The sequence below is a fragment of the Diplotaxodon limnothrissa genome, linkage group LG5 (assembly GCF_057381915.1).
Source record: "Diplotaxodon limnothrissa isolate DT_005_m linkage group LG5, D_limnothrissa_male_GT1.1, whole genome shotgun sequence".
Taxonomy (NCBI): Eukaryota; Metazoa; Chordata; class Actinopteri; order Cichliformes; family Cichlidae; genus Diplotaxodon; species Diplotaxodon limnothrissa.
In genome coordinates this window covers 11,281,217-11,306,246 of record NC_140600.1, presented here as the reverse complement: position 1 = coordinate 11,306,246, position 25,030 = coordinate 11,281,217, and the positions used below count along the sequence as shown (strand labels likewise).

Genomic DNA, 25,030 nt, shown 5'->3' with positions numbered 1-25,030 from the left:
AGCATTTGACCTTTTTAAATAATTGAATATGACTCATGCATAAGTGACTGTAGGTTTAAGTTCAGACAGTTCACACACCTCCTGATTGCTTTTCCTCTCCTTCCTTCACTTTTATCTCCAGGTATTCGCTCAGCCATCCAATGTCGCAATTACCAAGATGGATGTGAACAACCTGGCCATGGTGATGGCTCCCAACTGCCTCCGATGCCAGTCCGACGACCCACGGATCATCTTCGAGAACACCCGCAAGGAGATGTCCTTCCTGAGAATGCTCATCGTTCACCTGGACACCAGTTTCATTGAAGGGGTGGTGTAGAGGTTGCAAAGCACAGAGAGTGCACCTCAGGGGCTGATCAGCCCTCAAACTTGTCCAGTTATACATTAGAAGCATGCAAAAATACTGTCTCTCTGTTCAGACCGCACTGGAAACTGTTGAGGTGAGATATTAAACTTCTTACAACACAAGGAGTGCGAAAACCGCTTTAGCTGGGACTTTGAGCCCTTGTGCTCTCCTGCTTTCTTACTGAAAGACGAACACACCACCTTAGGATTCACTGATTTTGATACTAAAATCCACAGTGACTGCTTACAAGTGGTTCACTTTAATGACTGTATTTTCTAACCGCTGCATGTGAAGGGGTTTACCTTTATTTCTTATCTAATTGGTAGAACTATAGTTACATGGGACAACTGGGCTGTGCAAAGTACAAACTTAGTTTCAGAAATTCCTTACTTGCACAAAAAAAACATAAGGCAGCAGTGTTAACGCTCTGCCTTTTTTTCTCCTCTCCCCACCCCTCTGGTTGATTTTATTCAAGCGTGTGTGCGTGTGTGATTGTCAGCGTGTGAACAAAAGGCACAGCCTTCTATTATGTACAGAAAATTGAACATATGAAATGTAAAAGAGATCTTGTAATGATGTCTTGTTAATAAGCTTGCCTGTGCTGTTTTGAGTAGTCGTACTGATAGCCGGTCTCCTCGTATTTAATTTTACGAGGCATATAAAGCCACTCCACCGCAATTATTCTGATAGACTACAGAGGCTTCATTTCAAAGCACAAACTAGAGGGATGTGCAGAAAGCTCTTGATAATGGATGGTGGCAATTTTCTAAGCAAATAAACATGGAACTACTTTGATTTTTCCAAATTCAAACGATTGCCTAAGCCAGGCGGGAGTGTTAATTCTAATTACAGCTCACGCTGTAACAACGTGGGAGGCTGGTTATTCAACTGATAATACACTCTCTATTATCTGTAAGATAAATTTCAATTGGAATCAAGTTCTCTTGTGTTTGTGGTCCCTATGTTATGCTTTTTTTTTTTGGCTCAGGTCTTACTATAAAACGGGTGTTCGATATGAGAACTGTACATGGCCTCTCTCTTTCTCTCTCTCACAGACTGAAAATTTGATTAACCTTAACACAAGCCTCCTTCGCTGAATATTGATTTAACTGTCAAGTGCTATGAGAATGTAAACTGAGCTTTTTTGTGCCCCTCTTTAAGGCTTTGTCGATGTAAATATTTTACATGTAAAATAGTAGTAACTTCCTGTAAGTGTATTCTAATGGTCTGGGTTATGGTTGAGCTTAACTGTTGCTGTAAAAGAGCAATAAAAAAACTTTTGTGTTGTAATTAACTGATCATTTTTCTGCTGTAACCGCTCATCTTACGAACATAGGAATGATTCAAACCACTTTCCTTGTACATGCGTGTATGTGTGTTGGCATACTTTCTCATCGTAATAAGGAATGATTGTCCATGAATAAAGATTTGTTCAAAATTACTGTTGGATTCCCTAGTGTGTGCAATTTATTTGTATTTTGATTTTTTTTGGTTTGGGGCAGTTTGCCTTTATTCTGGTAATAATAGTTTGTAAAAAAGCGTGGAAGAACACCAAGTAACAAAGTCCTCTGATACCTCTGTGCAGTGGCTTAAAACTGTACAGTTCAGCCTGTATTAAAGGGTTTCTTGAGAGGTTATGATAAATCACTAATTTTCAATCCAATCCTTTACCTGACCATTTTCAAAGGAATGTTTTTGTTGTTTGTTAACAATGTCCCATGAATCATTCACAGGGGTCACGACTCTGTGATAGGCCCCAAGCCAGATATTTTCTTGGGCCGTTATCACCATGTGGGTGGCTGTGGCTCAGGAGGTAGAGCAGGTCATCTGCTAATCAGGAAGTTGTTGGTTTGATCACTAGGTGCTCCAGTCTGAGTGCCCAAGTGTCCTTGGGCAAAATACAAAAGCAGAGTGCTTTCATTGGAGTGTGAAAGTTGCACAGAAAGCACTTAAATGTTAAGTGAGTCCTCAAGCACAGTAATTCAAGAATGGACTAAGCTTTTCAACTAGGCTACCACAAGCTAAAAACAGTAACACAAAAACAGCTGTAACGCTCACAAGAATGGAACAAATGAACCACAGGTCCTCAGACTGCATGGACGGGTCACCAAACCTTCACACTTATTTATAGAATTCTTCATTCAACAATTTGCAATAGACCAACTTCTGCATATCACACACACACGAGAGTGTGAGTGGATGTTTTCATGTAAGTGGAAACAAATATATCAGTCCTGTTAATCTTTTTATTCTAAACATAATTTTAATACATAGATACTTTTTAGGACCTTGGCTAAAAGAGTTCAGTCTGTGCTGAAGAATCATGGTGATCATACCAAATATTGACTCTCAAGCCCATTAGACTTTTACATACTCAGTTTTTGCCTTATATACAGATTTTCTGTTTATGTTTCTTCATTTCAATAAATTACTGCACCTATTTTTATTTTCTAATTGTTTTTTCTTTTGTATAGACTAACATTTTATAATAAAATATTTTCTAATATTAAAATGTTGAGCGTTTTTTTATTTGATTTAAGGGATTAAACAATGTTTAACTACTAAAGTATACATTGATACATCAGTTCAATGTAATTATATCATTGCAGTTTAAAATGTTCATGGATCTAACTCTCAAAAGCAGAAGTAATACGCCTTGACGTTTCGCAATCAGCCAGTCTGTCTTGCAGTGTGTTACACAATCACACCCAGAGAATGAGAATCCATTTTTCCTGTTTGTCCTTAGACTCACAAGGGAAAGAGTTAACAATCAGATATACCGGATTCCCCCCCCCCCCCGACACACACACATACAAACACACACTTCTCCACAATTGTCATTGCCTTCACTGTACATGTTCAAATATTTGTCATTTTTATGTTCATCACTACACAAACTTCACTCTGCTTCATCGGTCATTCTGGTGCAAAGCTGCCAGAGCAGCATAAACATTAAAGCCAGATAATAGGAGCTCTGGGCTTTGCCTTTGGGACTTGAACAAGTAAAAGAAAAGAGATCCAGGCGAACATACACCGGGGAGACATTTGTGTCCCCTGGGCATAGTCAGGGACTGAAAGCATCACTATTCTAAGATCAAACCAACAACTTATTTAGGAAACATTAAATACAATTTAACATTATACAAGGAACAGCTGTACTAAAAAGCCATTGAAATTCTGATTTTTTGTGCTTGTATTTATGCCTGTGCCTGTATTTAGACTTTATTACGGATTTATACCGCATGTGACTTACATTTCTGATTTCATTTACTGCTTTTACATTTTTGTACATATTCATAATTATTACAGTTTATAATAGATAAAGTTTGGCAAATTGCAGGTTATTAAATATTTAATATTTATCTATACATACGCAATGAAACAGACTGTATTAGATGAGACGTCCTATTGATATTCACAAGGGCTTTGGTCCGTTTAATGCGCATGCGCATCGCAGAAGCACACTGCCCGCGCCGGTGGTGAATGCAACGGGGAGAAATTTAACTGCGTGGTCTTGAGCTGACAGGCGGAGCCGGCGGTTCCTGTGCTTTTAAGCAGTTACACAGCAGATTATACATCGAACCGGACAAATAGAGACTGGTAAACAGGTAAGAAGCTTGAATATCCTCACTTTGCATTCGACAGATTTAAATTCCCAGTAATATCGTGACCGAGGCCCGGTTGGTGGGTGCATCAACAGCGGTATGGTGCCGCATGTCGGCTTTTTGAGTTCAAAACAAACGTGACGAAGTAGGTAATAAAATGTTATACGAGTACATATCGGTTTTGTATTTGTTATATAGCAGGTGTGCTTTCAGGTCCTACGGTCTTTGTTACTCTGTGCTTTGAAATGTCTGTGGCTGTTTAGTTGGAGAAGTTTATACTCGGCATTTCCACGCCGCGCGCACACACAGCCAGAAAAGTATGAAAAAGTAGGCCTTCTGCGAGGCCGCGAACGGCTCTGTGAACGACAGCTGCTCGCCCAATCAAATGTAAGCGTCCCGCCTCCACAGTGCTTGTTCGACGAGTGTTATTTGTCAAAGGGTCTGACGTAGGTGTCAGTTTTTTCGCGCTCCGCCCTCCGGTTATAAAACACTGGACAATAACGCGTCTATAGTGGTAGAAGTGGTCAACAAAAGGAAATCTGGGAAATGTCGAGTCCTGTTAGTGTTTTTTCTCTTCAGCTTTCCCCCCTTTTATTAAATTAGATAGAAAATAGCGGTTGAACGCTGTTAAATGTATTGGGTGGGCCGGTGGTAAAATACTATATGGGGTTCCGTTTTCCTCCGCATATTACAATGCGAAATGTGCTACTCCACACATAGTCTTAGCGGATAATTTTGAGATTAAAGTAATTTTTATCACCTGTTTCATGTGCCCTGATTGTGGCATCTTACGTCTCTTGTGCGTCTTCTGTGTCCGTGTCGCTGCCGTCTGTGTAGCTCTCTGCACGCCAATAAACACCCGATTTGATCTTAAATCCAGTATTTTTGCCGAGCAGACTATTGCTCGCCTCTTAATGTAGCGGGAATACCCTACGTGCAACCATAATGGTCTTTACCATTGTCTCCCATTGTGTCTATACGTGAAATCGACTGACCAAAAAAACACGTGGGCAGGGTAGTGTGAAGATATCCGGTTTGTAGGTTGCGCTGAAATCCGGAGTTACTCCCGACAGTCTCCGCTATGGTGAACCGATTAGGCTCCGTCGTGGACAAAAGTAAGATGCTGTGGTGCATGGTGTGAATTTTTAGTTGTTTAAATAAAAGGCACCGGCATGTCAGTCTGTCCTGTGTACGTACGCATGACAAAAGAAGCGATGTTATCGGGAGGATTTCGGTCTATTCCTCTGCTCGACTCCAACGACCCTCATTATTTTTTATTTGTATTTTTGTTATAGCTGAAATAGCGATCATCGGTGTTATTCTTTATCTGACAACGGCAGTTTAAGCAGAATGTGCTGTTAAATCAATCCCGTGTTAGCTCGGTGCAGAAATGTCTTCCTGCTGTAGTGGTGAATGCCTACAGTGAGCACATTATCTTTGTCATTCTTAAACCGTCTTTCGATGTGGTTGATAAGGATACACTGAAATCGCACTGTGATCAATTTGATTAAAACCGCTTAGGAGCCTGTGTGAGGACATTTGATTATTTTTTAATTTTTTAAAGACTCCTATTCTTTGAGGTAGTGTTTGCTGAACATCTGGTACTGGCTACATATTCACCACCATTTGAGGGGCATGGCTCACCTTACTATACCAGTATTTAATCTCTGCACACTGTGCCACACCATGTAACAACATTTGTAATCTGTAGCTTGTATAAGCCTACAGTGGTAGTATTTTTCCCTTGCTGGACAGGGTTATTGTTCTTCTGGCACAAAGGGGGTGTCTTAGATTGGTATTCAGATTTAAAGAGTGATTTATTTTTCCAGTCACTTGGTGAAATATTTAGGAAAGACCACAGGCACACACAGAGTTGACTGCATTATTATCTGTAAAGACCTTGACGGTCGTGTGTGTGTGCACATGTGTATTGTGTCCCTTGTTCGGCACAATTTATGTCTCTTAGTTGCAAAACAGAGGTCATATGAGTGCAGATTCTTTTAATGGTTAATGTGTGTGTGTGTGTGCGCATACAGGAAGGGTGCCTTGATGTGGGCAGTATGAGTAAGACGCCCCCTAACAGAAGAGGGATAACATTTGAGGTGGGAGCTCAGCTTGAGGCTAGAGACAGCCTCAAAAACTGGTGAGTCATGGCCTCACTCATTCCTCTCTCATCCATTTTACTGTTCACTTCCCCCTCACACCTAAGTTTCCATTCCTTGTTTATTTTCGGGCCTGTATTACAGTAACCGTAATGTTTGATGAGTGTCCTCAAGGTGTCCCTTAAGCTGTGAAAATCATGTAAAAACATGTTAAATTCTATTTAAAGGAATTATCCTTGTAAATGTGTGATAAGACTACATCATTAGAATACTGCCATTGCAAAACTAAGTGGGAGGAGCCTTTTAAAATATGAATGTCTTTTATAATAGACCTGCACTCCTTCTGACACAGTTATGTATAAATGCAGTTGATATTGTATACAACAGTTTAGTGCTAAAGGTATCATTTAAAAATGAAAACTAACTCCACTATAGTAAGGTGTAAATGCCCAGCACACCATCCACTAAGTACAGCTGTGCCATGGTTCATTGTATTTTATGTGTTTACATTTTTAAGCTTGATTTCATTTCTAAAGCCACCCTCATATGTTTGAGATAAATGATAAGTGCTTAAATCACTAGACTTGTCATTCATTCAGCCTTTCTATAAACTAGCCATTGAACTTCTTCCTGTAGGTATGCTGCCAACATTGAGAAGATTGACTATGATGATGAAAAAGTGTTGATCCATTACCGGCAGTGGAGCCACCGTTACGACGAATGGTTTGACTGGACAAGTCCCTACCTGAGACCTGTAGAGAGAATTCAGCTGAGGCGGCAGGGCCTGAATGATGATGTACCTGTAAGCTAACAGTCATGCTTGCTTTGAAGTGTGTAGCGTAGAGACATTCTGCCTTGTCTTCTTTACCCTTTGTTGCACAGTGCATTACTGCATTGAACTGGTCTTAGCGAAATGCGATTCTTGGGTTTTTGTATTTGCATAAGTTCAATGGTACTGCTGCTTTTACTTACAAGTAAAAGTGTCATTTTTAATAAAACTATAGGAAGCCTTTAACACCTCCACCTCCAATGCAATCTTTGAAATGGTGCCAACAGTGTCACATCTTTTCCCTCCAGGCCTTTAATGTGAATGACAAAGTGTTGGCCAGCTGGTCTGACTGCCGTTTCTATCCTGCTAAGGTCATTTCGGTTAATAAAGATGGTGAGTATCGCATTAAGTTAATGGGCTTAAATGAGTTTCAGTCATGGATTTGTTACTAGTTTTTAAAGTTTTGCATTTTCATTGCAAAGTAGTGTTATATGGAGTATAGTCTGAGATCTTGTACGTTTGTTTTTGGTTTCAATATGAAATCTGTGATGTCGTCTAAGTACTTTCTCTTTTGTTGGGAATGCAAAAAAAATCTAAAATGCTAGATTTATCTGATTTCTGCATAGAGCGATTGCCTCACACACATCACATTTAAAATGATCAAATAGTTGTATGTTTTCTTCATTCTTTTCAGCATCCTACACTGTGAGGTTTTATGATGGTGTCATCCAGACAGTGAAAGGAATACATGTGAAGCCTTTTACCAGAGAGGTACCAACATGTTTTTTTTTTCTTACAAATGATACGATATACTGTCGTGGATTCGACTACGGTTTTTAGATCTTTGTTTCTAAGCTATTTCTTTGCCCTGCTCACAGAGAGGTGGAGGGAAGTCTCGGTCTTCTGAAAGGAACATGGTTAGGAGGGCCCCAAACCGCAGAGACAGAAGGTCTCAGGAGAACGGGGGACCCAAGAACAAGCGAGCCAGACGCAGCACTTCAGACCAGGAGGAAGACAGCAACACTGAGGATGAGGAGCATGAACAGGGAATGGTAAATGATAAAAACAAGAAAACAAATGGTGAGCTAGAGGCTGTGCCCACTGTCAAAAAAGAAGAGGAAATCCCTGAGAAAGCAGACCAAATCAAGCCCAGGGATGTCGAAAAAGGGACAGGATTCAGTAATGGCGTGAAAGTCGAGGAAGACGAGAAGGAAGGTGGCGAAACGTGTCGCATCAATGGAGATGTGAAAAAGGAAGAGGTGGAAATGGAACAGACTGGAGCAAAGCCATATACAGAGTCACTCAAGCCATACACAGAGTTGCCCACTCAGATGTCATTGCAAACAGAGCAGGTGTCTGTCACTATGACAACCACAGAATCCAGTGGCGATGTGGAGCAGAAACCAAATGTCCAATCAGAAAGTGTTCAGGCCGCAGTGGATGTGCCGCCTCCTCAGCCTGTGAAACGTAAGTGTTAACGCACTAAATGAAGTCATTTAGCAGAAATGCCATTGGCTCTCTAGTGTTTTGGAAAGCATGTGAGCGCACTTTGAAGAGTTCCTTTCATTTATCTTTTAACAGCGGTAAGGAAGCAGGGTTTCCACAACCCCAACAGATTTAGCAGAGAACCATGTGAGTACATTTTAACATTTTTGAGTCAAGCACTGCAATTTCTCACACTCTTTAAAAAAACAAGAAGAGCTTTATTTACACCTTGCACTTCTTTTGTTCTGTTTCAGTGTATCGAGTTATCAAAAACCAACCTCCTCCTGTCCTGTCCATCAATCTTGATCACAACCCGTTCAAGTGCAGCGCTCCTGGCTGCACAAAATCATTCCGTAAAGCCAAGCTGCTGCATTACCACATGAAATATTACCATGGCGAGGAACAGCCCCCAGAGGCAGACCGCAGCCCCCCAAGGAGCGTCCAGACTAGGGCCTCTGAGAAACAGTCTAGTGCCACTGGTTTGGATGGCACAAAGAGAAGGCGCACCATTTCTGCATCCATGCGTAAGTTATTCTTCAGTTTGTTATTTGTTCCAGATAAAGTGACAGAGGAAGAGTTTTTAATAAATAAACTGGGTCACTGCGTCGCTTTTTCAATAGTAGAATCTGAAATGCTGAGTCACGGCTTGCTGTTATTTTAAATCACATACTTCAGAATTGAGGCCAAGTGATAAATATATGCACGTCCAGCATTGCTTTGAGATCAGGCACCTTGGCTCATAAATTCCTTGTGATTTTTTTCCTCAGAGTCTGTTGGAGTTGCCACGGCTCCGCGTGGAGAGCTGAAGGCTGCTGGCAGACGCACGTCAGCACCGCCTGCAGTCAACACTCAAGGCCATCAGCAGAGGGCACTGCTGAGGGAGAAAAGCAAAGAGAACCAGCTGGACAGGAATGGCTGTCAGCTGCAGGACAAAGACTCAGACAGGAGTTGCTTCGATATTGGTCAGTATGATGCAATGAAAATATGCTCAGAACAATTCAGCTTGTATGAGTACCAACCTGTTAGCAGTGTTTGCTGTACTCTCATGCAGCTGAACTCTTGCCCCTAGGTTCAGTAAAAGATAAACTGAAAGAAAAGCCTAAACAGAAGGACTTCCTCCGCATTAAACTCAAGAAAAAGAAGAAGAAAAAGAAGGCCAAGTCTGGTAAGAAGCAGGTGCTTGGCATATGGCTGCATCACATATCTGCTGCTCTGCATGCGCACTCACTGTGACATTGTGGGAATGGCTAGCCTGCAAAGCATCGTGCTCCATTCAGTCCTCTTGGTGTGGTGGTTGAGTCTGTGTGTGTGGGAGAAGCGTGATATTTGTCGTCTGCCTCTGTCCCTCCATAATGTCAGTCAAAAAACTCCAACATCTTGTCTCTTAAATCTATTGGTCAGCTTGATTTATTTTATTTTTTTAGATTGTTTTTAAAGTTCTTTTAGCTGGCAATACAGATGGAAAAAGCCAGATTTCATTGTGGCACTGATAATGACTGATCCGACATACAAGTCCTGCACTAGTGTTAATTCTGGGTAGCATTCACAGTGGTGTGTTTGGCATGCACACGAATGTATAGGCGGCGTTCCACTGACTAGTTATTTGACATTGTTCAGTCCTGAAATACGGGCTGCATGTTTGCCCCCCGATTGTTCTTGAGTAATGTCATTTGTCCATAATGTATGTTTGTGCCACATTTTCTCACTTCCTGATGGGCACTTGTTTTTAGCATTATTAAAGCTGACATTTTTGTTCAACATGTGCTTCCCCCCCCCCCTTCCCTGTATTAACAGACTGCACAGGTAGTGAGGAGAATATTGGCATCTCAGTATTGGGTCTTCAGTCCAAATTGAATTTGCCACTCAAAACTCCCCCCTCACACAATCACAAGCCCGAGGCCTACCCCAGCAGGCCTGGATACAGCTACTCAGAGCAGATACATGTGGATGGTGGGTATTTCTGATAGTGTGCGTGTATTGAATATGTGTGGATGTAGATGGGTTCCTCTCCCTACATTCTTCTGTTCCTTTCGGATTTAATCCATCATGCTGCAGATTTTTGTTTAGCTTGACTCATCTTTGTACATTTGATACTCATGCATGCAACAAGTCAATATAGTTGCCACATTTTAAACCTATGGTTGATTGAATCCTTTGCTGGTGTTCGCTGCCACTGCTTGCTTCATCATTTAAGCGGAAGTTTTATTTCGACTTAACAGGATCACCCACAAACAAATTAAATCTTAAGGTTGTGTCGTTCACTTGAAAACCCAACCGTTCGTTTTGTCCCTGTTACTGTAGACGAGGATAGTATCAGTGACTGGTCCACTGATAGCTGTGGGTGGAGTGAAGATGACTTTGATGTGGATTTGGACGTCACTACACCACCTCTGAGTGTGGACTCTGGTGCCTTAGACACCAGTGACCAAGAGATAGTGAGATGCATCTGTGAGGTGGAAGAAGAGAATGACTTCATGATTCAGGTGAGCTTGTTGTTGTTTTGTTTTTATTTTAAATCAGGCTTTATTATTTATTGCTTTTGAATCTAAGACTTTCACAATTGTTAAATACGTTTGTCTTGTTGTTAGTGTGAAGATTGTTTGTGCTGGCAGCATGGCACCTGTATGGGATTGTTGGAAGAAAATGTTCCAGACCGTTACACTTGCTACATCTGCCGAGACCCACCAGGTAAGGGGGAAAAATTTTATTTGTTTATTTTTTTTAAAAGCAGACCTAGAATTATACTTTCCAGTGAGCACGAGGGACTGTGCAGATGTTCGCGCACAATTGTCAGCACAGAATTTACATTAGTTTAACAACTGTGCATGTGCCCCGTGTGACAGACCTCAAAGAAATATAATAAGAATCACATTGGATCTCCAGCTGCACAATAGAGTATGGTCAAAGCCTAAGACTGCATCATTTCCATCATAAAGCTTGCTCTGCTAATCTGTTAGAAATAACCATTTGCTTCTGCTGTAGTTTTTACTTCTCTCTCTCTCTATTTTGCACAGTTGAGGAGCGTATCAGGTCATTTCACTGCGTGTTATACTTGTATAACTATGTACGTGACAAATAAAAGGATCTTGAATCTTGAAAAAGTGTAACCGGCCATCTAGTGGACAATAAGAAAATGACAATGTCCAAGGAACATTGGACAATACGAAAAATTATATTTTTAAAGTTGTTCCAAGTTCTAAGATTGTGTCCCTGTGGCTCTTGTTGGATGCTAAATTGTTTAGCCAATAATCAGTAATCATTTTTATGTCATATGACTCATTTTTGTTACCCTAATTCTCATCCTCTTCCTCCTCCTTCTCCTGGTTTGAAGATGCTATCATTTCACTGTGATTCTAAATGCTTACTGGACTGTACATGATATCATTGTGTAACTTTAAATTGAGATTAGAATGTTTAGTCCTAATAACCATAGTCATGACTTTTGACATACAATATTAGCATTTTAAAAGGAATTCTGCTTCATATTATTACCTTGTTTTTTTTTAAGACAGAAGTTTTACACTTAGGTGTGTCGCTGTATGGCACAGTACACTTTGCTTATATAGAGTCATAAGTTCCTGGTCTTCAAAACACAGCTAAATTACAGAAACTATGAACATTGCTGGCTATTGTTTTTAGTTGGTTATTAGTGGGAACTAAACAATGTAGTCTTCTGGGGTGTTTGACTGTGTCCACGGTACAGAGCTGCATGACTGTACAGTCCTGACTTTAGCTAAAAAGAAAATGTGTGAAGAGTGTGTTAATATTGCCAAGGTGGAGGAGTAAATGATGGAAGCTGATAAAATGCTGCTAAGCTAAGACTTTAGCACACATCTGTTTAGTTGACTTGGTTTGCTTACGTTTGTGTGTTCTGTTCTTCAATCTGCCATTTATTCCCAACCAACTAGAAAAGGAGTCAGACACAGTTTGGCTTGTACAGAGAATATTGGTGGCCTAACAGTCAAAGCATATTTTTGCCGTTACAGTTAATATTTAATTGTCTCAATTTCAGGTCAGAGGCAGAGTCTACGTTACTGGTATGATCGAGAGTGGTTGACCAATGGTCACATGTATGGACTCTCGTTCCTGGAAGAAAACTACTCTCACCAAAATGCCAAGAAGATCACCACCACCCACCAGCTGCTGGGAGATGTGCACCATGTAGTGGAGATCCTCAATGGTCTTCAGCTTAAGATGAGCGTCTTACAGTGAGTACAATTATTCCCAAGACAGGATATTTCTGACCAATGCACTTCAGCTGTTATTAATGATTAATCAGTCACACATTGGATTTTTTTCCCTGTACTTTCAGGAACAACTCTCACCCTCACCTGCAGCTATGGCGACAGCCCTGGAAGCATTTGGAGAGGTCAAGGATTGGTTCAGATTCGTGCCGGAGCAGCAATGCAATTCCATCTCCTGTGACTCCTGATGAGGACATGAACCGAGGAGAGATCTTAATGTCCAACGCTCTGGAGAAGCTTAGCCGGGCTGCTACAGCTGCCACCGCCTCTTCGTCCTGCTCCTCTTCCCCCTTTCCTTCCTTCCAAGACTCTTACATTACCAGTGAACACTGCTACCAGAAACCACGAGCATATTATCCAGCAGTGGAGCAGCGGCTGGTGGTGGAGACCCGACAGGGCTCTGAGCTGGAGGGCAGCATGAGGAGCACAGAGGAGCTGCTGGAAAGGGAGCAACGCTACGGAAGCCTGCTTGAGACAGACAAGCCCAAATCAACAGGCATCAGCAACAAGGTGGGCATTTGTTATGTAATTAAACTAATTAAACTGAGAAAAGCTGCTCTTCTGAGGGGGATATATAAAAATATACTTTTGTCAGCATTTCTCAGAATAACTCACCTCATGTGAGCATTAGATCTTAACTGCACAGGTCCCTTTTGGTTTATTATATAATTTAAAATGACTCCATCATAAACTTTGTTTTTCCTCAAAGTGAATACATTTACAAGTAAGTCCTTGTACAACTCTCATGTGGATTGTAGGTAAATCCTCCCATTTTTTTCCCTTAAAACTGTTCAGGCTTCATTGGGTGGCTCATGGTCACAGACTGAGAACAGGGACGAGGGTGTCAAGGACTCCGGAGAAGCTTCAGATAACAGCAGGCAGCATCAGCAGTGGCGGATCAACCTGCTGGATCACATAGATGCCGTCCAGGACGAGGTCTCTCACAGGATGGACTTCATTGAGAGGGAGCTAGATGGTAAGCCCTTTGACTTTAATAGCTTCTGTCCAACTAGGTCATTTAACTCACCAAACTGATTTAAAAATATGACTGATAAAATTTCACAAAGGTTCTCTGAAACAAACTCTACTTCTTGTCATCAGTGCTGGAGAGCTGGCTGGACTACACCGGGGAACTGGAGCCTCCTGAACCTCTGGCTCGTCTGCCTCAGCTCAAACACCGCATGAAACGGTTGCTGACACAGCTAAGCAAGGTGCAGCAGATCGCCCTGTACAGCTCCACATGAGGGCGTCAGAGAAGAGCAGCAGGTTCAGACGCCACACAGCCTGCAGAAGAGATGCAGTGGCTGAAGCTCACTGGTCACAGGCTGCAAAGATGACAGTATTCATGCAGGTCCAAGACTTTGTTGGTTCAGCACATTTGCTCTGATCTGACCTCTGCTGCTGTTTCTCCTTTTTTAAAAGGGTCCGTGTGGTGGAATCCAATGCCGTGCTCAGCTTGTGTCATATATGAATATTTATATGAACATTTATATGAACGTGTATGAAAAGTGAGCATCTTAAATCAGGATAAAACACAAGAAGTAACCTCGTAAATGCAGGAGAAAATCCTTTAGGACCAGACTACACTTCTGTGGTTTCCATGCAACTCTAAACCTTATGAATGCCTTTTGTCTGAGCTACTGCTTGAGGTTGTCCCGTCTCTCCCAGTACGCAGTGCTTTACATGCAGAAGAAGCTTTATAAGCAAATTGCAGTTCCTGAACCTACACTCTTTGCAGCAGATTTCTGAACACATTTTCACTTTTTTTTTTTTTTTTTTTTTAAATGGTTTTGTTTTGCATAACCTTGTCTCCCAGAGTTCAGTTGTGGTCATCTATCATGCCGTAATTTGTCAAATTCTTTTGGTAAATGTGGACAGATAGAAACTTGAAGACATCTAGTATGTAATGATGCTGTATAAGCGGTCCCTACAAAAAAATCTATTTTTTTTGACCTCCTCTAGGGTTTGTTTTCCACTACACTGTGAAGTTATTTTTGTTGGGTATCAAAGGCATCTTATTTTAGCTTTACTGGCAAAAGGAAAAGTTTTGTCTAAAAGCTGTCTGCTTGTCCGTTCACCCATTTTATCAGTTTGCGTTCCTACTTTAAATTACTCCTTGGATTGTCGTTGCTATAGCACTTGACCTATGATTCACTGAAAATTGTAATGTGGACTTGTCTCTTCTTAACCTATCATCTTGTGTCAGTGACATATTACTCAGAAAACCTGTAAATGTGTTCTTTTTCCTGTATTCTGTTTATTTACAGTAAATCGTTTGTTTGTAAATATGTCATTCTTCTTTAATGAGCATATTGTATGCTACTGTACTGTGTGTCTGGTTTAGAAGCAGGGGAAATGTCCAGAACAATGCAAACAGATTTCCTGGTACATAAATAAAATATCCTTGATATTAATCGCGATGAACATGTTCTGTATGTTTTCTCATAAAAACAGAGTAGTCCTCTTCTGTCTGTGTTGACTACCAGTGAAGTCGATGGTTGGATCATTCATATTTTGATGTTGATGTTTGATGTGACGGTTTTTGGCTTTTTATGGCATAGCCGATTTGAGCGGTTATATAATCGGCTTGAAAATAGAAACTGGATGGGGATTGTAATCGTGTAATCTCTCAAAATGTCAGCCGCTATCGTGAATGAAGGAATGAGAAGGAAAATGATATATTAAGCCTCAATGCTCATCTGTTGATCAGAGACTTATAAACAGCGGTCGTTTAAAAATTAATCGTCGATAAATTCAGCAGCCTAGCGAATCTAATGAAGTTGGGAACTGAAGTCATCACAAACACTGGCTTTGATCGTCTCTGTACATTTTGTTTCTCCCTTGGGAGCAGAGTGTCGTCTCCGTGATTTCGGAGCGGAGTGAGACCTCCCGTTCTCACCCCCCACTTTGTGGGCGGTACCGCCTCTTTCCCATTGGCTCCTCCGCCGTGTCTCCGCCGCAGCGTGTAGTTCCGTGTAGTTGAGGCAGAGGAAACGCTGGGCAGCCACGAGCGTTGTTCGCTGTGTACTTAGAAATACAATTCACCGACGGTATTCAACAGCACTCCCAGCGAAGAATTGACAGTAAACCACCGGATACTTATTTCAACCGTCGAGGTGAGTTTTCATAACCGTTTACCACTTACAGATGTGCCCGATGCCACAGCAGATTACCTCAGCTCGCTGGATTTCTCAACCTGTTCGTGCTGCTGTCTGTACTGTCCAGGCGTTTGTTACATCGATGATGGCAGCAGTTAGAGGATCGTTAGAGGACTAGTTAAAACCACATGTTAAACACCAGTGGCTCACAGGGAGCGAGCGGTCCAGTCATGAAAAAAACCCAAAAACCAACAAATAAATAAATAAACTGCAGCTGAATTGAATTGAGTTCGTAGCCGCTTCTCTCAACTGTGATGCGACATAACGCCTGTGTTAACGGCTTAGCTTGTTTCCCTTCATTTGTCAGTGCAGTTGTTGTTGCCATTGATCTGGGATTTTTTTTCACTGTTAACATTTGTGCTTGCTAAGTGTTAACCCGTGTTTTAGCTAGTTAAAATACAACTAGGCCTGTCACGACGCCTCATAACGGACTGTGACAACTAAAGAAATGTTAGCCGAATAGCTTTGAGCTAAATAGATGGAGTGCACAGAACCTGTTAGTACTTATTACCTGTTAATAAAAAGAAAACAAAAACAAGAACTTTTATTATAAACACGCCAAAAATACAAGTTGTGCCTTTTATTTAACTCCCCCCTATCCAATTACTGGAATAGTAATATGATTTCTATCTGCATGGATTTAATTTTAGTTTGAATTATAACAGGAAACATTTGTCTCCAAAGATCCGAAGCCGGGTGTTGAATGTCCGGCCTCCCACCTCTCGCAGTGTGAGGGGACTTGTTGCCCTCAGCTTTGCACGCTCCTCCACAAATTGTCCCAGTCTATCCTCGACAGACCCATCATTACCATGCAGATCAGTCGCAATGAGATAGAAGCCCCCCCCCCAAAGAAAAATAATTAGACATAACGTGACTGATGACATTGTCACTGGTACGCAGGCGAAGGTCACACAGGTGAGAAGTGTAAGGGAGTGGGCATCAGGTGTTTCTCATTACTAAGAATATCAGAGCCTGTATTTAAATACCACCACATATCCCACTCTTTCAGAGTAAATCTGCCATTAGGTTATTGAAACCGTTTCATTTATGGGAGATTTAAACACTACAGAAAAGGACAAGAAGGTCACTGTGACCTTTGTGTTCCTTCCTGTGTGCTAAATGTGTAAGAAAGCCTGTGTAGCATATGTAAGTGTTAAAATGTAAAGTTTGATGGCGTTAAATTCACAAATTTTATCTCCCACAGTGCCCCGAACAGTGTCACATGGTCAGAACAGGCTGAACAGAGCTTACGCAACTACCAGGATTTTGTTGTCAGTTGCTATATAGTTGCAGAAGACTGTTGACTGCGATTGGGAAAGCTTGTATATATAATAACAGAGCAGATGGCAGGTAGGGTGGGGTGGGGTGTTTCGCCTTATTGTTTGAAGCTCTAAGCTCGTGGTTGATTATTACACCGAATCACCTTGTGCTTAACTTATGGGAGGGTCAAAAGTTGTTTATTAATGCACGCGTTGTCCTTCACATCTTGGAATCTGTAGGACAACGTGTTCATCAGGTCTTTCTAGGCTGTAATCCTTAGAGCCCTCGCTGAAATGTTGAATAATTTATAAGCGGTTTATGTGGTTTATCGCAAGAGTTTTGCCATATCTTTTTTTAATAGGTGGCGTGATTCATCTCCCATGCGCGCTTGGAAATTAAAACAAACTCACTGGAGTGAATGCAAAGGCGGCAAAATGAAACAGTTGCGGGCTTCACATGGCATTAACGCTCGTAAGTGAATGCTGAAAAATAATTTCCGTTTGTTAGTGTCAAGAGGTGAAACTTTTACGGTGCCTTTCAGCTTGGATTACACTTTCCACTTGATGTATTACAAGGATTACAGAGTACATGAAAAGTGAGAAAATGCTGCTGTTGTGCAGAAGAGGATTTCTTGCAGCATTGGCAGGGATGAATGTCAGGAAATAACACTGGCTGCTCAGATGGAGACAGTAATTAAGCCACTGTGCTGACAGTCAGTCTTGTCTAGTATTCGCTTTTCACCTTTGGATTCCCGGCCCCGCAGGGCCAAACATAACCTGTGCCAGGCACAGACGTTTACCGTGACTTCTTCTTATAATGGAAAATGCCTAAAACCTTTGTTGACAATACATCCTCATCCTGTTCTGCTATTTCTCCTTAGTCAGTTGGCAGTAAAAACATACAGCCAGCACATTATTATAGTGTTTTTGTTGTTTTTTTAAAATCCCCAGCAAGGCGAGCAATGTAAACATTATCCCGTGTGTCTTTTTCTCAGTCCGGCTCTGTCCTCTGCGCTGCTGCTGTGTTTTCGTAACAGCATCTGTAATTGAAGCTGTACAAAGCCTGGAGAAAACAGATGATGGATGTAAGCCTCTGCTCCGGGTTCATCTCTTAAATTTCCATCTCATCCCAGTCTCCCGCTGAGTCCCTGCTCGGTTTGTTTTTATTGCATGGATATAACGGAGGATAAGTTTCCTTATGACGAGCTACGAAAGGCAAAACATCCAAGGCCGTTTGCGAGCTGACTTTCTTCGTGTGAGGCAATCGCGCTGTCTTCTACATAGTTTTCTCAAGACTTTCTTATCTGCTGGATCCCATCCCTGCTAGAAGGAGGGCTCCATCTCCATTTTCCTTATCAACATCGGCGGCCAAATCAGCAGGTGGGAGTGAGGCGAGGAGAAGCACAGGTGGTAAGCTTGTTGATCCAAAGAGTTGGATGCAAGCCAGGTTTGACCTCTGGACTGTCCCCGTCTCTCTGCTTTTCATTTAGGATCACATATTGAGCACATCTGCACAGATGCCATCACGTTAACCCTCAGTTTTCTCTGTTCCTCTCGTTTGTCTGAAGGTGGTTGTTGGATTTCTGCGGAAAAGAAGCTGTATTCACTAATCCAGATTGGGGGAGATATTCCAAATCCCTGTTTGTCATAGATCCATATAAGCTGGCACACATCACACAGCAGGCTCTCCGAACTTAAAAGTGTTAATAGCAGCACGCAGCTTTTAGTTACAGTCCCTCACAATAGGCTGTGAGCCGTATGAGCGGTTACATCCTCCGTTTGCTTTATGGTCACAGGGACACCCAAGACACTTAGATGCTTTAATGTGACGAAGCATATGGGAGATGCAGCGCCCTGGTAGTTTCAGGACCCCCTCGATCCATGTTTCTGCTGGAAGCTGATAAATTCTCTCACAGATGAGACGCAGCGAGCACTGATCTAAAAACTTAGGGATCATACTTTGAGAGGTTTGGACCCTTTAGACTCGGTGAGAGTTGTTTGTTTCACGTTTGCACGTGTACATGTATTGTTGTTTTTACATATTAGGAAGAGATGAATAGTCGACATCTTTTTATCACTCGTCTGATGTTTTCTCGCTGGACTTAAAGTCAGCGTGCTGGAGTCGTAGAGTCAAAGCCAGCTGTTGAAGAATTCCTCATTGGTTGTTGTGATAAGAAGAATATGAGTTTATGGAAATGATGGTGAAAAAGGTCGCTCGATTTCAGCAGTGCCACCAGCTGAGCTGGATCTGGGGGGGGCGTACCTCCCCCTCCTGTGGTTGCCAAGGACACCGCCAGCCTCCACAGCGAACATTCGCCAAGGGAAGGCGCCAGAGGAGCCACCTCTGTGTTTCTCTGGGAAATTGAATTGTCAGCAATCAGTCATTGTGACAGCCAAGCTGACCACACAGATAACTCTATTAGCAGAGGCTGTGTTCCTGTGAGGCAACAGGCCTCTTAGCACTGATTCATACACTGAAACATACTGAGACTTGTCCTCATTCAAAGCTTGCTGTGTTTTCACAGGCAGAGGTCTTCACTGTCTCTGGATACAAGGGCTCTCATGTCTCTGTGCTCTGTTAATGTTTTATGGAAACAGTATCTTGTGTTTCCCTCCCCTCGTTTGTTGAAGTGACGCTGATGTGCCGTGCATGCGTGTGTCTGAGATTGTTAGGTCCCGTGCCACACAGATGGCCTCGCTGCTGCTTTCACAGGTGCCCTTCAACCAGCCTGACCGCAGTCTCCAGATCCTGCTGAGCCTCCAGCAGGACTCTGCTCTTCTGGAAACTCTGCCTCTTCACATCAACCAGCTGTGACCCAGGACACAGACACACTCGCACACACATACAGTTTCTGTCTTCAACTTTCTTTCTTTAGGCTTCCTGCACAACTGAGCATGGCAGAGGAAATCCCCATAGACTGAGCCGCAGCTAGCCTAGCGTAGCATAGTGGGGCAGGTACTCTATTAGCAGCGCTGAGTGCAGGGCAGACAGGCCTGGCCATTCAGCCAATTTATAGCCAGATGCCAGGAGGAGCGGAGCCAGGAGAGATTCATTCAGTCACACTCACACCTCAATCTGAGCTATCAGAGCTAATTTATCAAGACACAGCTGTCTCGTCCTTCGTCCTTTAGCAGCGATATTTTTTTTCCTTGTAACCCATCATTAAGCGTCCTTTATGTGAGACCTGTATATTCTGATGTCTATTGATTCATCAATGGTGTCTGTCATGAAGCTACAGCTTAGGCCTGGGCAGTATATTGATTTTTTTAAGGTATGTTAATATGTTTTATAATGAAGTATAGGATGAGACAGCATTTGTGCTGATGTAGTTTAATGTTGTATGTAAACCCATGCTAGTAATTGCATGTCTTCTGTCACTCAGTGCTGCAAAACAATTTTTCCAGAACTGTGCTCGGTCTGCATCTGCAGACTATTTCTCTCCCCTGCACCATGAAGGGGGGAAAACGTGTTGTCTAAAAAAAATATTCCAGTTTAAAGATGATAGCTTAATGTTATAGTTGTTTGTATAGCCAAGCTACTTCATTTGTGGAAACAGAACGCTAACAAAATGCTGCAAGACTTGATTTACTTTTTTTAGGGATACATTAAATTTGCCAGTGAAACGTTATATTTTTTAACATAGTTGGAAGATGTAAAATGGTCTAAGTTTCCCGACTATGCAGTGACTTCTGATATATGATTTCCCCCCATGTCACCCAGCTGCACTACAGTAACTCAGTTGTTTTCTGCAATACTGTTTTCTTATTAAGTCTGTTTATCATTGTTTGAAAGGATCATCTGGGTCAGTGCCCTGCGGGGCTTTGTGGAGTTAAAGGAAAGATGAAGTGAATTCATATGCGTGTTTGTGACATACATTATAAATGCACAGAGAACTTTTATAGAGGAGGGTAAAATCTGTGAAGTCTCTATCACAATAAATGGTTTCATGTGTTTTTAAAAAGCGAGGAAGTCAAAGTGCGTAAGTCCATTATGTTTCCGTTCTCATGGCTGTTCAATTACAAATGAAGACACGCACAGGTCGGTTGTGTTACACCTCAGCTCTGGTCCAAATTGATGTTGCTTTGGTTCAGGTCTTTTGATCCTACCAGTCTGTTTATCAATCAGTCAACTTCATGCAATGGAGTTGATTGTTGACTGATTCTTCCGATGGAAAAATGAAAGTTTCTCATTTGAAAAAGCAGCTGGTCCAATGCAGCAGCAGGGGGATTCACAGTTAGCCAATCAGCTCCACAAGTAGGACTAACTATGATGTTAAGCCAAAGAATCAAGGAGGAGTAATAGGAGCAATCATATGAACCTCATGCATTCTCATGTAGTGCTTGTACTTTGCTATGGTCCGGTCTTAAAATCCCGGTCAGACTAGTATGTTTATGAGACAGAAGCGTTATCAAGTGTTAATTAGCTTAAAACTGAAGCACAAACTCCAGGAGGCCATATTATTCATTAGGTAATATCATTAAAACTCCAACCACTTGACAAGTTAACTTCCAGTCATTATTAGAGGAAGTGCAGTTTCTGACACCTCAACGGTGGCTTCATTTTTCAGTCCCGGAGGATGCAGCTTGGTATCTTAGCATCAGTGTCGAGTTAAAGCAGTGTTAAATTATGTTGGTCTCTAGTGATTACACTTGAAAATTTGGATGTATTTACTTTAAACTATGCAGTTTAATATAGTCACAGGGGTCCAGTCACACTGCCCACTAAGGCTCTCATAAAGTTGCAGCTTAGTGCAAGGACTACTACTTTATTTATAAACGAAGACCAGAATAGATGCTTGACTATATAGTACAATGTAGTGAGGAGGGTGGGGCATGGGGAGGGCTGACTCATGTCCCAGCTTCCCTCTTGCAAACACCCGAATCCACAACTGCATAATGGATAAATTGAGTTTCCAGTTTGCTGGTCTGAAACATCAGAACACCAGTGGAAAATATTACTGTTGGTCTCTGGGTCTGCATTAGTGAAGTAAATTTAGGTTGAGCCTGAACGTTATGAAAAGTATTTTTACAAACCATAGCACTCTGTTTAGGGAGCCAGCCAGTTGTCCTCTGAGATTTTCTCTCGACATGTGCGTCTTCATGTAAGACATAAAACATGCTGATTATGCCCGTAGATGTGCTGTTATGAATCAAATCTGCCAGATGGTGCTCTTCAATCTCATAAGACAATTAGCAGGTAAAGTGCCCTCCTTAAGGAATCCTTTAAAAGCACTCACCGAGTAATAAGATGGTTTCTTGCACTTAGCTGCTCTGCAGGATTAGACATGTGCATAAGTGTCCATGCTGGTGATAGACTTATTAATCGGTCCAGTTAATTATCGCAGCCTTCCCCGTGTCAGTTTCGCCATTCGATGGACAGGTGTAAATACCAAGCTTTCAAAGTGCAATATATCTTTTTGCTCACCTTCTTTTTTTAACACATACAATACATATACATATATTTACTGTAAAGTTAGGCAATATGTTGAGATTTTTCAAGTGGTCACGGCCATATCAACTGGGAATTGCCATTAAGTTATCAGATAGTTATCACTCTTAGCCTCGTGGCTCGGAAATTTGTCAGACACCACAATGGAGGCTTCAGGCTTTATGCTACTAATGCTAAACTCTTCTAGGCTCTTTTAAAAAAAAAAAAAAAAAAAAAAGATCTCATATCGTGAGATACTGTTACAGATCTTAGGTGATGCTGGAGTGCTCAGTTTCACAGCACTTTGCGTTATTGTTGCCAACACAGATGTAAGACGCACAAAGGAGAGAGAGCGGAATAAGAACATCTAGAAACGTAACATGCGCCTACACTGCTTTTGCGTCTTATCTGCTATAAATGTTAACTTTTTGTCTCCTTATTAATAATTGGGGGAAGAAAATGCTCAGCAATAATATAGCCATCTGTATTTGAGTGTTCCTCGAATCAGATATTGGTTTGTGTGCTTTTAGTTTTGTGATTCATATGTTTGTTTCTTTTACATGCAGAATAATATACTGTCAGTGATACTGATAATTCTAAATAATTTACTAATGGTATATTATGTTAGCTATAATATAAAATCAGCAGTAGTCATCATACTAGAGCTCACTTCGTTTTTGCCAACATAGTGTCCGTGCTGGTGGGGCATGGGGTTAATGTGCTCTCATTAAGGTAATGCTTTGTGGCCTGTTTAGTGCTCCTGCTGCTGGGGAGACAGCAAGTCTGTCTCTTTGTTACCTTTGTCTGTAGGCCTATAGCTGTGCTAAGCAGTTTAATGTCATTTACATGTGTATTATATATCATTTTCATTGGATCTTATTTCAGTGAACACACTCCCCACATGCAGCTGTTGGCTATTGAAGCAGCTTTACCACTATAGTGTCTTTCATGCCAGTGAAGCCCTGCTAAACTGGATTGAAATGTGTTAGTGTTTTTTAAGTATTTTTTTAAGCTTTTAGTTGTCTGAAATTGCGTGAGTGTAAATAGGTGTGTTTACCTTTTTACAGAAATCTGTCAGTAGAAGAGGGCCCTCTCTTTTTGGCAGGCAGATGAGTGCACTGACTACAGTGTCGCTAAAGCTTTTTATCACAGACAGCGATGTCATGTTCATCGAGAGTGAACATAACTGGTCAGAGGACAAGGTCGTGAGTCTTCTGTGGACATATTCTGTCTGGTGAATAGGTCTTAAACCTTATTGCTCCTATGTGTGTAATGTCCCGTGAGCCCTCCAAGTACAGCCTCTGCAACATTTTTATCACTTGCATTTTGAGTAATGACTGTCCGGAGGCACAGGATATTAAATGTAGTAATGACTGAGTCAGTGCGCCTTCAGATTCCTTTCTCAAAGAGGGGTGAGTCAATTATAGTAATGCAGCTTTTAGCTTTTATTAGACCTTATTAGTCCTAGAAGGATCAAACAAGGAGGTGGTAGATTTGTTTGTCTTATTAACTGTCCTGAAATAGCTTCTCTCTGGCAGGCTTTCCCATGCACTGATCATCTATGCGTATTGGCGTGTATTCATTTATTACAGAGCCTAAGCCATTGTTTAGAAGTTTAATGTCAAAACCAGCTGTGGGTGTTGCCCCACATTTGGGATTTTGGATAAAAATATACCTTTTCAACTGAATCCTGAGAAAAATGTCAGCAACATGTCTCGTTATAGTTTTTTTCCTCATGTTGTCAAAAGAAGAAAAACTCTTCTGCCAGCTTGTATCAGGAGAATAATAGAAGCTGTAAGGAGGATGATGGAGCCCCAGGAGAGCAAGCTGTCATTTAATTACGCAGACATGAAACACGGGGAGCTGCGTGCGAGTGCGCGTGCATGCCAGTGTGTGCCGTGTGTCTGTGCTCGTTCATCTGTGTGGGTTTGCTGACAGTATCTGCAGGAGATGCTTCGTGTTATAGGTCAGCTTTTCCCACAGTGGAGAACAAAACATCTCAGACTCCAGATCGGATTTCCTCCCAGGTATTATCTCTCTGGGTTTAAATTCTTTCTGTCAATTACATTGTTAGTGACTTAACAAGGGGACTAGGCTGGGAGGGGGGGGCGAAAATGCAAAACGAATGGATTTTTCCTCTAATTCTCTTACCAAATGACCCCAGTTAGAGCAATAATCTGCAACTGAGCCTTGTCACAGCCCATTAGCTTTACTCCGGTGCGGATTGTCGCCTCTAAAGACTCAGAACTATAAACACCGGCTTTGCCTGTTTACGAAAAGTGAGGATAAGGAAATTTCTAGTAACTGTACACTAGAAAGATTCCACTTGAATAGGGCATCACCGCACCAGTGCCCGGGTTAGGCGAAGTTGTTTACACAGATTTGTGTTTACCCCGAAATTGAAAACAGAGGAGCAGACATGGATGTCGGGCTCTCTGAATGGCTGGCAGGAGGCTAGTGGAATTTGTGCTAGCCTGTTTTCTATTGTGATGTGAAGATCGCTGAAGTGTTGAATGAGGACAGGAGTTTTAGTTGAGGACAGACATGCTTGTGTTCCTCTGTGATTGTAACATTTTGGCAGATGGGCAGATAAGTCTGCGTCCCGTCAGTGGAAGTGAGTTGGTCATAGGCCCAAGT

General features: G+C 41.8%; 3 protein-coding genes across 7 annotated transcripts in view; all 3 read left to right on the top strand.

The window, feature by feature from the left end:
- arhgap46a (Rho GTPase activating protein 46a) overlaps positions 1-1,754 on the top strand; it is a 30,090-nt gene extending 28,336 nt beyond the window's left edge. For all 3 annotated transcript variants that reach the window (XM_085353044.1, XM_085353043.1, XM_085353045.1), the window contains one exon: positions 122-1,754. In XM_085353044.1, the coding sequence (XP_085209170.1) occupies positions 122-316 (195 nt within the window). In that variant the 3' untranslated portion in view covers positions 317-1,754. The remainder of the gene's footprint in view (positions 1-121) is intronic.
- A 2,069-nt stretch (positions 1,755-3,823) lies between these two features.
- On the top strand, positions 3,824-14,962 carry phf20a (PHD finger protein 20, a). 2 transcript variants are annotated; one of them, XM_085353826.1, is made up of 17 exons: positions 3,824-3,951; positions 5,985-6,091; positions 6,687-6,852; positions 7,128-7,212; positions 7,514-7,590; positions 7,698-8,286; positions 8,401-8,451; positions 8,559-8,828; positions 9,072-9,266; positions 9,374-9,469; positions 10,099-10,254; positions 10,606-10,787; positions 10,893-10,992; positions 12,317-12,512; positions 12,617-13,058; positions 13,344-13,524; positions 13,650-14,962. In XM_085353826.1, exons 2-17 carry the CDS (start codon positions 6,009-6,011, stop codon positions 13,790-13,792), a joined length of 3,012 nt encoding a protein of 1,003 aa, XP_085209952.1. In that variant the 5' UTR covers positions 3,824-3,951; positions 5,985-6,008; the 3' UTR covers positions 13,793-14,962. The 2 variants fall into 2 exon arrangements, with proteins under 2 accessions (XP_085209952.1, XP_085209953.1); XM_085353827.1 differs by lacking the exon at positions 10,099-10,254.
- Positions 14,963-15,532: 570 nt separating this feature from the next.
- The window catches only part of ndrg3a (ndrg family member 3a), a 33,071-nt gene continuing 23,573 nt past the window's right edge, over positions 15,533-25,030 (top strand). For both annotated transcript variants that reach the window (XM_085353038.1, XM_085353037.1), the window contains exon 1: positions 15,533-15,664. The gene's annotated coding sequence lies outside the window, so the exon portion shown is untranslated. The remainder of the gene's footprint in view (positions 15,665-25,030) is intronic.